The sequence below is a fragment of the Pinus tabuliformis genome, chromosome 3_2 (genome assembly GCF_031772625.1).
Source record: "Pinus tabuliformis cultivar Carrire ecotype Pingquan chromosome 3_2, CPIR1, whole genome shotgun sequence".
Taxonomy (NCBI): domain Eukaryota; kingdom Viridiplantae; phylum Streptophyta; class Pinopsida; order Pinales; family Pinaceae; genus Pinus; species Pinus tabuliformis.
The window spans coordinates 505,071,622-505,084,798 of NC_142302.1; the positions used below are offsets into that span (position 1 = coordinate 505,071,622).

A 13,177-nucleotide genomic window follows, 5' to 3' on the forward strand; every position below is an offset into this window, starting at 1 on the left:
TTATTTGTTATATAAAGGGGCGAAGTGTTCATGCAGATTAGTGCACCCGCCCTGAGTTCAGCTCATATTTGGTCATTCCATTTGCAGTCGACTGACAGTCGAGATTCCTTCTGCTGTTACAGATTGTAGGAATTAGCCCAGCAGCATTTCATCTATGATCTTGTTCGCAGAATAAACTGAGTAGAGATCCCGTATTATTGATGATTTATATGTATATGATCATAGTTTGATATCGTACTTGCTGCAGTGTGTGGACTAATTAGAGCGTTGAACGGTTCAACCCCTTCTGTAACCAAAATGCCTGGCTATCGAAGTGCACTCGCATTGTTTGTTTTGCTATGGATTTTCTGTATTGGATCCGAGGCGGGCAATAGCTTTAGAATTTTCAAAAAATTGACGGGCACTGTTCCTGGACGGCCGGTGGTGGTAGCTGGGACTAAACGTGGACAACAACATGCAACGAAGTACGTGGAAGAGCCTGATCGAGTAGTTGAAATGGTCGAAAGGTAATTTCTGTAATACAATTATTCTAATAGTGGGAGTTGGCTTGTAATGGCTAAGCTATGTGTTAATCAGATTCATCATCGTTTGTAATAAAGATTTCATTGAATTTTCAAGTGATAAGGCCGTAGTCTATTTGTTTTGTTACAAGTTTTTCCGGCTAATTTTCTGTTTAATTTGCTTAGAATTATTAGGCAAATTCAAGTTTCTAAATCTTTTTTAAGGTGATAATATATTTATTTTAGATAACACAAATCAATATATGACTTAAAATATTTTGGTGAGAAATTTAAAAGTGTAACGCTGCTGATATATAGCGTTTATGGATCAAATTCAAGTCTATATTTAGACAACGTTGATATATAGCGTTTATGGATCAAATTCAAGTCTATATTTAGACAACGTTGATATATAGATGGTGAGAAATTTAAAAGTGTAACGCTGCTGATATATAGCGTTTATGGATCAAATTCAAGTCTATATTTAGACAACGTTGATATATACATGGTTGATTGGGATCAAATTTATGTCTATATATAGAGAGTTAATTCCAACTACTTGCTAGGGGTTACAATTGTCCATCTAAGTGCTACAATGACTTAGAGTTTAGTCCAGTTTAGTTGAGTTCCAATTCAGTCATTTATTATTGATGTTTTTTATTATTGATAATATGAATAAGAGTAGTATCTCTATTCCAAGTTTTCCATTTTTTAGCATAGTATCAAAGAGGATTTTATCTTTTTCATCTAGCATAGTGACATTTTAGTTTAAATTTTTGTGATTGTAATTAAAGAATAGTGTTGGAAAATCTAATTCCAATTTCCAATTACGTGCTTGTCATTATTGTCCATTTACATGTCATAGTCAACTAAAATTTAATCCAATTTAATTGAATTACATTCGATCATGTTTCTTATATAATTTATTCAATCATTTATTATTGATGTTTCTTATATAATTTATTTAATTATTGATAATATTGAAAAAAATAACATCTCTGCTTCACTTATTCCATTTTTAAAATAGACAAAGTAGATATATAGAATGCTGATAGGGATCAAATTTAAGTCGATATATAGCGCTTAGACAAAGCCATATCAGAAAACCCTGATAGGGATCAAATTTACGCCAATTTATAGAGCGGGATTAAATTTACGCTGATATATAACGCTTAGACAACGCCGATATATAGAGCCCTGATAGGGATCAAATTTATGCCAATGTATAGAGCGCTGATAGGATCAAATTCAAAATCTTTTACATCTGACTGCACGGCGCCGGTTTCTTTTGAGGCAATTGTATATCCACGCCCGCGCTGCAATATAGAACCTTGCCTCAGTCGAGGCCATTATATATTGCGATGCAGAGAACATTGTAGAAGCATTGTTTAATGAGGCAATAAATTTGTGTGGATGGTTAATTTAGGGTAGGAATTTGGTTAGAATTTTTTTGAATAAATTTGATTGTGATAGTGTTTGGATATTTTTTTAAGGTGGAAATGGTATTATTAGTATTAAGAATTTCTATCCAAAATTTTGAAACTTCACCAAATTTCCAAAAAAATTTGCCAGATTCTCTTAAAATATTACCCGAATTTCATTGGTGGCGGGCTGGAATGCAGGTCAGGCGGGTTCCAGAATGTTCTAGGATTTCTGTCCGTCGGGTTTTTCCACAATGGAAATAAGGACGTCCGTGCATAATGTGTTACATAAGGGCAGGAGCATTAACACTTTATTTATGGCATGTATTGCAGGAACATTACCAGTTCGAAAAGGGAGCTAAGTTATCTGTCTTGCGGAACGGGGAACCCCATTGACGACTGCTGGCGCTGCGATCCAGATTGGGAAAACAATCGAAAGAGGCTTGCAGACTGCGCCATTGGGTTCGGGAGGAACGCCATTGGAGGGCAGAATGGCAGATTCTATGTGGTCACTGATCCCAACGACTACGATGCGGTCAATCCCCGGCCCGGCACGCTGCGCCATGCCGTTATTCAAACGGAGCCTCTGTGGATCACCTTTCAGAGAGACATGGTCATCCAGCTCAAAGAGGAGCTTATCATGAACAGTTACAAGACAATCGACGGCAGAGGCGCCAATGTCCACATTGCAAACGGCCCTTGCATTACGGTACAGTATGTGAGTCACATTATCATTCACGGGATTCACATCCATGACTGCAAGCCTGCGGGAAATGCCATGGTGAGGGATTCCCCGACACATTACGGGTGGAGAACGATCAGCGATGGAGATGGAGTTTCCATCTTTGGGGCAAGCAATATCTGGGTAGACCATTGCTCCTTGTCAAGCTGCACCGATGGGCTCATCGATGCCATCAGGGGGTCGACTGCAATTACTATTTCAAACAACTTTATGACCCACCATGATAAGGTTTGAATCTGAATTTCAGCTTTGAAATAATAAAGGTTCAAACTTTTCTATCAATGTTCGTCCAGTTAATCTATTTGCTATATTAATTGTTGCAGGTCATGCTTTTGGGCCACAACGACGATTATACTCAGGACGTTAACATGCAAGTAACAGTTGCTTTCAACCATTTCGGAGAAGGACTCGTGCAACGCATGCCCAGGTATCCCAAAACGATCTGAATTCACGTTTTCCATTTGTGTTTAATGTATGGACAATCTCATAAACAATAGAGGTTAGAAGTTTATCTGCAAAAGAAGTTTAATGCACTGATGCTGAAAAGCAGATGCCGACACGGCTATTTTCATGTGGTGAACAACGATTACACGCAGTGGGAAATGTACGCCATCGGTGGAAGTGCGAACCCAACAATCAACAGCCAAGGCAATCGATTCCTCGCACCCGACTCTCACTCTTCCAAGGAGGTAAGCGTTGCTTCCTCAATTCTGTTCAATTCATTAATGTCAACATTAACATAGTAAGTAGATGTAGTTGGTGAATATAAATGAATGAACAGGTGACGAAGCGCGAGTACACATCGGAGAGTGTATGGAGGCAGTGGAATTGGAGGTCAGAGGGAGACTTGATGTTGAACGGGGCGTTCTTTGTTCCGTCGGGCGCGGGTGCATCGTCCAGCTATATGAAGGCTTCCAGTCTCTCAGGGAGGCCTTCGTCTCTCGTCGCCTCCCTCACAGGGAACGCCGGCGTTCTGACATGCAAGAAAGGCTCTGCATGCTGATTCCAACAACACAATGCAGACGGCCACCTTAAATTTCCCTGCCTCTCTGAATTAGCTCTACTTTCCTTCTTTGTGTTATAACAGCAGTACTGAGGTCAATTAATGTGACGAAGCTCATCTACCTTCCAGCCTGGGCGTCCATGAATGGGCCCCTCTTCTCCTCTTCATGGAGGCTAACGGGCAAGTGAAGACGCCTTGTAGAATTGTCGTTTGCGTTAACAATTTGTGGTGAGAAGCAAACAAGTTTGCTTGTTTTATTTTAATCAAGCCGTACGCACAAGAATTTCCGTATTTGGTCTTCTCGTTAGCATGAAATATTTCCGTATATGGTTTTTCAGTTTAGCATGAACTGTATTTATGTTATTTTCGTTTTGGATTTGAATATGGGATAGAGTTAATTATCCAAGGTGCGAGGAATGTTAATACGAGGAGAGGTGTAAGGAATGTTAATTGGAGTAGAGATATTTGGAAGGAAATAATAAAGTCAAATATATGGACAATTAAATATAATCAAAATTTGAATTTGAATTTTGAATTTGAATTTCTATTGTAGCAAGAGATATTAAATTTAAGAAAAAAATTTACATTAACATAAATGTTCTAGAACAATGGCATAGTAAATCTTTCCCCTTCCCACTCTTTCCACATTCTACACTTTACTATATGACATTTGAGAAAATTGAAAAAAAAAAGAAACTTGAGAAAGAGATGCTCATTTGAATATCACACTAGGCTCACAAGCATTTCTAGACAAATTTGGCTACTATGTGAAGCTCCTTTGAAATGTCGGTATCTTTTTTCATTGCATAAAGACAAGTTACCAAGCAATGCTCATTGTATAAAGTCATTTCATAGGTTAAAATAAGAAGCTCATAAAAGTAATACTCTTTGAGCAACCAATGATATTTTTATTGGACATTGCATACCATGACTATATATATGGGTGGGGGCGAGGAGGGGTACGGGGGGAAGTCACATTAATATTTACAGAGTAATGAAAAGACAAAAAAAACTAGATTGCACATAGTTCAGGTGTTTGTAAGCAATTACCTTGATTAAAGTTCTACATAATATCAAGTTGGCCAATCATCCAACTAACTGCTCAGTAATCCAAAAATTCATATACAAGATTTGGCACTATTTTATTATCAGTAGGTTGCATTCAAAGTGAGCACTTGGAACATCTAGAAATTGATTTTAAAACATCTCTAGAATGAGTGAATAATAATAAAGACTAATTTGTGTACAAGCTACGAGATTCAGAGGTGTAGGAGAGTATAGTGGCAACAAATTCCCATATCAAGATAATGTCATTATAAGGACATACTTTGCAATTTCCATAAAAAATTGTCAATACAGAGGCATAAAGTTGCTATCAATTCACTAAGAAAAAGAATATACAAATGAGAGCATCAACCTGTCCTTGTTACTTTACCTCGGCATTCCTTCCACCACAGTACAAAATCCAAGCTTACAAATTTTCCAATCATTGTCAATTAGTGTCATTAGAGTTCATGGAAGAAATCTCAGGTTTCTAATACAAAATATATTTGAGATATGTAGTTCCATCGTGTTAGTAATAGTAAGAAAAATGTGTACTCTAATTTTAATACAAAATGAAATGAGATTATAAAACATATGTATTAAAGTAAAAATTTGCACATTGCTACTCTACAATAGTTGAAAATTGCATTATAAATAAATACTACTCTACTAAACTTCACCCTCACTTTAACATTGAATGGTCTCCACAGTTAACAAAAAATTGCTTCCTATAGATACAGGGAATAGAGCAAATGGAGAGAAGGTCAAGCATGTCATGGATTCTACACTTAAATATGACTCTCAACATAATAATGAGTCAAAAGTTGGGAGCAATATCTCCCATAAAATATGAGCAAGTTGTATAGCTTGGTAGCCTTCTCAATTTTGTGATGCAGCTCAGTTGCGTCAAGAGAATCAAATATATTCTTCATCCTGGGTCACAAATCAGAATTTGCTTCTACACATGCAAGAGCAATATAAAATATAAAAATACATCAAGTACTTATCTTGGCATGGAGTGATGGATCTACAATTCTTGATAATGGGTGTGATGTAACCAAAATGAACTTGGCACCAACTACCCATTCTCTACACCATTAACCTATGTGAATTCACATTCACATTTCAATTCATTCCTTAACGATTCACAACACTTCATGATCATCTTGATAAAAAGAACTCACCCAATAAAATATAATATAATTTATGTGAAGCACTCACTATCTCACCACTCATTCTCACTCCTTCCACTAAGCATCTCCTCTTCCATAAGATCATCTACTTACATTTCAATTCAACATAAAATAATACCACTTTCTTTCTTAGGAAATAAACACTCAACCTATTTATTTGATAAACTCCTTTTTGCATACAAATTTCATTTTCTTATTAAATGACGTCTCCCCTAATTTCCATGCTTAATGTATTTATGTCCAATGAAATTTCCCATGCTACACTAAGGGTCTACCATACGCTGGAGCGAAGATCCATGCTATGTTAAGAGATTTCAGGGTCAAGTTTGCCTAATTCAACTTAACGCAGATTCAATTCAAACTATAACAATAAAACCCCAAGTCTCATAATTTATCATATGTAGGGTGTTTGTGAGTAGTTGGGCAAGTTTACATTCAATCTCGATTTCCAAGACACAATTATTAAGGAATTGAATCCCAAATCATCTTGTTCACGCCTCTTTTGAAGTTCAACAAAGTTTGAATTTCATATCTGCACCACCATACTAAAAATAACATCCACAATAATTTGACCAAGAGCTAAATGATTTATTGAAGGACAAAATTCTAATTCAAATGAGAATTCTAACTGGAATCAATTCACACCGAATTCACAACTCGGGTGCTCGATTTCATCTCTTCAATGCAATTTTCCCACACTTTTTAACACAGAGAGCCAATTATATTTTTTGTGCTTCTGAGAGGAGCATTGTCCATGGCACCCTTTCAATTTTCAAACATAGCTTGGAACCTTCCTATGATATGCAATCTATAAGGCAGATAAAATGACAATCACGCAACTATGCACAGATTCATAAGACAATTTTGATAGGAAATATGCATCACAAAATACACATATAATTTCAACCAATGATTCTCACATATGTAAACAAAATTCTTCATACAAGAAAATATAGTGAAAACAGTTAGAGGAAACTTACCGAGAGTTCGAAGAATTGGGCTTGAAAGGCTATTATAAGAAAGATTAAGAGTGGCTGACAACAAAGTAAGGTTATAGACATCCTTAAACTAATTTGGGTTTTATTTGGAATGCACTTCTTAGGTAGGCCTTGTATAACCCTTCCTGTTTCAAAAATCAGTTTCAGTGTTCGATCTTGGTGCATCCTTGACACTACTACACCACCACACCTGCTTCAAAGTCAATTACATCCCATTCAGAGTGACATGTTTCTAAGGGCAAGCTTGGAAGTTGAATTCTGCACTTCGAGCCTCTGCCCTGAGTGTCGAAATTCTCTCGAGCATGTGTAGGTGACGAAGCATATCATCAACTTGGGTAACTGCAGCGAAGTACTAGATATGGTAGAATTTCAACTCCGAGTGCTTGAGATAAATGTCAGTTTTTAAGTAGAGGGAGAGATGAAATTAGGCGCTTTCAATTGGCCAGGGTGAACAGTGTTTTCTCACCCAAATCCTGCAAAGGAAAGGCATAAATATAAAGTTTACGCTTATGAATTGTATTTAGTTATAAAAAAAAATTGTTTTTATTAATTTTTTTATGTGAATTTAACTAACTAAAAAAGTATCTCTATAATTTTCAATCCAATTGCATGCCTCGTCATTTTATTTTCTTGAATATTTTGTGTGTAGCACATTTGTCAACACAACGCCAATAGTCAAAATATTGTATAGTACAATGCTTATGCCTAGTTTCATTTGTGTTTTTCACTTGGCTCATTTCATTGCTATCAATAGAACATTATCGAGTTCGGATATTGTAAGATGTACTGATGAACAACCCAGATCCTCATTTTTAGTTCCGCTAATGATTCTGTGGCGATCTCTCATAAGACCACTCACTATCTCTTCGGTTTAGACGTGACTACCTCACTGGCCCAAACACGCTCTTCACATGCACTTAGATAAATGAACTTGAAATCCTCTTCACCCCTGATTCGATTTCCTTATTGTTCGCTTCTAGTAATATTTATTCAAGTTATGTAGTAGATATCACTTATTTTTGGCAAGTACCAATGATTAGGCTTGGACAGCGAGTTAACTCAATATGACCATAATAACTAACACATCTCAATGTTTAACTGTGTGTTCATGTTTGGAATTTCCATTATTGAGCTAAAATACATAAGAGGGTTCAATTTTCTATACCTCCAAGACTTACATTCCTTATATTATGAGGATAATTGTTCTTGGGCTCCTTGTGCTTCATAAAATTACTCCATAGATTGTACTAATTATCTTTGAAGAGATCCATAGATTCCTTAATAATAATATAGATGGAAATTAATAGAGAATCTTCATTTTGTTCCACTCTCAATTCCAAGAAATTTTAAGAACGGGCTGAAGAAGACGGATGGAGGTAGAAAGTTAATGTAATTTTCTATCTATCCAAGAATTACATTTTTAATATTATGAAGGAACGTTGTTCTTGGGATTGTTGTATTTCAAAATATTGTTACTCACATTGTACCTAATCATCTATGACAACCAAAGATCCAAAACAAGTGTGGATTTGAACTCATTCCATTGAATTTTGTTTTTAGCTTAGTATATCAGCTCTAAAATGAAATCTTCATGGCCTGTGCTATGAAACAAAACAAAATATTCATGAAGAAGAAGTACTAGTATAAGATCAAATTGCAAACATACTTGGATACAACATTATAGTACATATTAAAAAATGAATGCACATTAATTGTTCAACATCGATACAACCTGAAAATATACAATTCTTTGGTATAAGAGAATCAGAGCTATATTACAAAAATTATCAAAAAGGGAACTCACAATGGAATTTCATAAATGATACTTATTTTTATAACCAATATATATTTTTCAAAAGATGGCATCCTCCTAGATCCCAAATTTAGGGAAGTTTCAACTCCCTTTATCATTCCTCCCACCCAGAGCATTTGCAGGGCACTCTAGCATTCTTCCATTATGATCCACATTTATAACAAAACTCATAACCAAATTCGAAACAACACAACCACAACATGTTTCAACTCTCATTGTGCTTTAAATACATAAAAAACACCCCATATATTTCTTGCTTGCAATGAACAACAAATTGAAATGAAAGATTCACTTAATCCCTGGAAAAGAGAAGGAAAATTAGTGGTTGTCAAAACACTAAATTTGCCTAAGCTAGACATAATTCAAAAAAAAACTCTGCTAAGCCATTGCCCACTAGTAATTAGCTTCAATCTTCAATTGAAATAATAATTTATCCATGTACAAACATCAAAGAGACTAAATCCTACTGCTAAGGTTAATGGTCTCTTTTTCAAACTGGAACAATACAACAATTATGGTAAGGGATGCAAAGGAACGCCATTTTTTCGATTGGAAACAACTATATTTATCAAAAACAAGTCACAAAATCCCAACTTAAAGGAAATTACATTTGTTAAACAAGTATGCATTTTACCAGTTTACCGACTTGCAAGTCATGTGACAACATCCATCCATTCTTTCAACAACTTGTCCACATTTCTCACGCTGTTACCATTCTTTCTCTTTGGTGAGCCTAAATAACATCAAATCATCTTTTCCTTCTCGCAAGGCGACAATTTCTCCAAGTCAGTGCAATCCAAACCTGTATGCCATGGGACACAATATTGAGCACATAGTAACATTTTTCATTTAGGGCATTCTGAGCTTTTAATACCAAAAATAGCTACCCCCCTTAAGCTTCCTTCCTCAGCCACATCCTTTAACAAAAGTGTCAAGCAATCTTTGAAAGGGAAATAAAACATCTAGGAACTTGGAATCTCTGCTTCCGCTAATGCCAAACACCATTCCTTAAGGGTTTGTTTCAGAAGAATCAATTGACACTATTGAGGCCCTCAAGTGCTTGTTGCAACTGGGCTTAGGGAAATGGATGGTCACCAAATTTTCTTGCAATTTTCTACTGATATGTAGTGTTATAGTGTTTTCTCCTCGAAGGTGTATGAACATGAAACACTTAAGACTGTGGATGAAAAATAGTTTGAACAATATAAATTGCTGCTAAATATTGTAGATCTGCAGCAACTGATAGAATAAAAACCTACCAAAGTCCTGATCTATGCCACAATCATAGTTAAACAACAAAATGAAACAGTAATAATAACTCCAATAATCCAATGGAAACTAGATATACAAAGAATAGATTTTATTATAACACCTGTGAAGGGAACAAATAAATGTTAGTCCCCCTCTATGGGATGGGTTATTGGCTATCCTCAAACGTCTTCAGCTTGTGTAGAGTCTCTCTCCTCTATAACGTGTAAACCCAACAAATAGAGTGTTTGAGCTCAATGGGAACTCAAGTGGAAAAAATGGTGTGCGAGAGCGATAATAATCAGAGTTACAATAGTGAGTGCAACAATGAAAATAATCAAAAGTGAATAATGAATGGAAAACCCTTCTATTTATAACAAAATATTAGGTTATCCTCAAATAATGAGCAATAATAAAATATTATTAACCCCATTCTCAAAATAACCACTTGAAATATTTTATTATATTTGGTTAGGAGGGAAAAAGTATTTAAACTTTTATTTAGAAATAATAAATAAATAAATGATTTATTTATCATCTCAAGAAATATGGGTAAGGAATAATAAGCAAATAATGGTTTATTTAATTATTCCTAAGGGATTTAGTCAAACTTGACAAGGAATAATAATTAATTAGTCCTAGAGAAAAATAAGAGAATTAATAATTTATCTATTGATTTTTCATAACTGGTTCAAACATGACAAGGAATATTAATTAAACAATGGTTTAATTAATTATTCCTGGAAGATAATTAAATAAATAGTGATTTATTTAATTATTTTTCATGGTTTTAATTATAAATTACTTTAACAAATGTGGTTTATTAAGTAATTTCTCATAGTAAAAGCATTTTTACTATGGTAAAATTGGCCTTACATGGTGTACTTTGATCCATCTAGTAAATTAGGCTAGATGATCAATTTTTTGGTGATAACAGATTGCCCCCCAATGTACGAGTGTTAGGATAAAAAACGTATGACCGAAATACGTTGTAAAGACACAATCACTAGACAACAAAGTGGAGTCAGAGAGAGAGAGAGAGAGAGAGACCAATAGTGTTGAAGTGAAAGAGGATAGGGACAGAGGGGGCGAGACCAATAAAAGTCTCCTTTTATGTTGTGGCACTGGATCTCAGTGAGGCGGGGGAGGCATACCTATACCTGCTGAGATGACTTAGTACAAAAATAATAATGCGCCCAGAAACATAAAATTGAGCAATGAAGTACATGTCGAATGGTACATGACACGTTGGCATAACTGAGCCAGAAAATAATACATGTTCCATATACATAATGCACCTGGAAAAACATGAGCCATGAATGAATACAATAATATTTGAGTACATTAGATAAAATGGCCCTTCCCTAAAAATTATGGGTGGGAGGGAGGGTAGGACAACCGAAGAAGCCTTCCTGAGAAGGGAAGGGCTCTGCAAAACTGAATGGATCATCTAAAGGAGATGAGCATGCTATGCACACTATGATCGGTAGGAACCAAAACCATCAAATATGCATAATTTCATTTGAGGTTGTAGCATTATATGGAGGCATTTGAGCATGTGGGGGGCCAACTGAAGGGCCACCACTCATGAGGTCTAAAACATCTCACACACACCCAGGAATCACTGGTACAATCCGCTGCATCAATGGACCATCAAGTGTATGAATCGCGAACATGAAACAACCAAGTCAAAGGGCAATGATTAGTCCCTTTGCTTAATCCGAGGCGTCGAACAAGAATGGAAGCTAGAACCAAGATACAATGCCCTTTAGGCCATTCTTCTTAAATAAATGAGTTGATGTCGACAGAATAGGGCTCACAATAGGTGAGGCAGTGAGGATCGTCAAATAAGGCACGAGGGAAAATAATAATGTGAATCATTGTTAAATTATGGTATGTTCTATGCTTAGAGCATTTTACTTATTTTCTTTAATATTATCTACAGATTAGCAATTATGCAGAAAGTAAAGTGCAGATAGAACATTAAACGATCAACATAAAACAAGCCAAGACAAGAGACACAAGATGTGGCGGCTAGCCAGGGACAAACCCCAATATGGGGAAACCCTTTGATCAAATCTTCTTTTATCTTCAATAGTTCAGTAGAGAGAAATAGTACAAAATCTGATTTCTGAAATTTTATATCAGCAATAGCAAACCCTAGATCAACAAAGTCAAACATAGTCAAATGAGTGGAAATTTACCTCCAATATGCTTAGTCAATTTCCACTCAACTTGCCCTTGAACATCCTAAAGAAGAAACCCTAGAACAACCCCAAAAATTCAGTCAAAGTGCAGATTTCTGAAGTTGACTACAGCCCTAAACTAGGGCAGTCAATATCGGTCAAATCTGAGGTCAAATCACGTTGATTTTTGTGCCAAAAATTGCAACCTGCCTAGGAGAGGCAACCACATCCAATCCACACTTCTTGGAAGGTCAATGCTAGTCAACGCTGGTCAAAGATGACTTTTTGTCCTATTTCTGCATCCTCTTTACCCTAGGACGTCTTCCTTTCAGCCACATGTGTGAGAAAGAGGGAGAGACTCTTTCTCCGCAGGAGAGAGAGAAAGATGTGTGTGATGATGAAGTGTCCAAATGAGGAGAATGCTCCTTGTATTTATATGAAAAATGTTGAGGTTGAATAAACATGACTGTCGGGCTTCTGATCCTACATAAGTTACTTGCCGACTTTGATAATTTTTCCATAATAAAAATAAATTCATATCTCCATAAATACTTATCGGAATTGGATGATCTTTAGATAAATCCTACACCTCTTGATGAGAGGAATCTAGGAAAAATATTAGTAGTCACAAATAAGGTGATCCACATGGATTTTGGCCCCAGTTTCCAATTTTAACACTCGCTCTCAACTAGGGAGAACTCCATCAACAATCCATTTGATTGTTGCTACTATTCATCCATCAAATGCACTGCCCTATACAACTTGTCCCCTACTCTTATTTGTTCTGCTTCGCTCTGCTCTTCTTTGCTCTGCTCAGCTCTTTCTCGAACTATGAAGAAGAAGAAATGACCGAGGATGTATCATACCATCCTCCATTGACCCAAAGTCAGTCTCAGAGTGTGTACCACTCTCACCGATCCCAGATCAGTATCATTGATCCAAAATCAATGGAGGTCATCCTAGTATAGGGAGTATGGTAGATACAACGATGCGTCCATCGATAGTACTACTATGGTCCCTATCCACATT

The 13,177-nt window shown here is 36.1% G+C and overlaps 1 protein-coding gene across 1 annotated transcript; it reads left to right on the forward strand.

Annotated features, from left to right (window-relative positions):
- Positions 1-293: 293 nt before the first annotated feature.
- Positions 294-3,794, forward strand: LOC149181517 (putative pectate lyase 5). Its single transcript, XM_089418337.1, has 5 exons — positions 294-506; positions 2,255-2,891; positions 2,987-3,090; positions 3,214-3,352; positions 3,445-3,794. Exons 1-5 carry the CDS (start codon positions 298-300, stop codon positions 3,664-3,666), a joined length of 1,311 nt encoding a protein of 436 aa, XP_089274463.1. The 5' UTR covers positions 294-297; the 3' UTR covers positions 3,667-3,794.
- Positions 3,795-13,177: the final 9,383 nt, after the last annotated feature.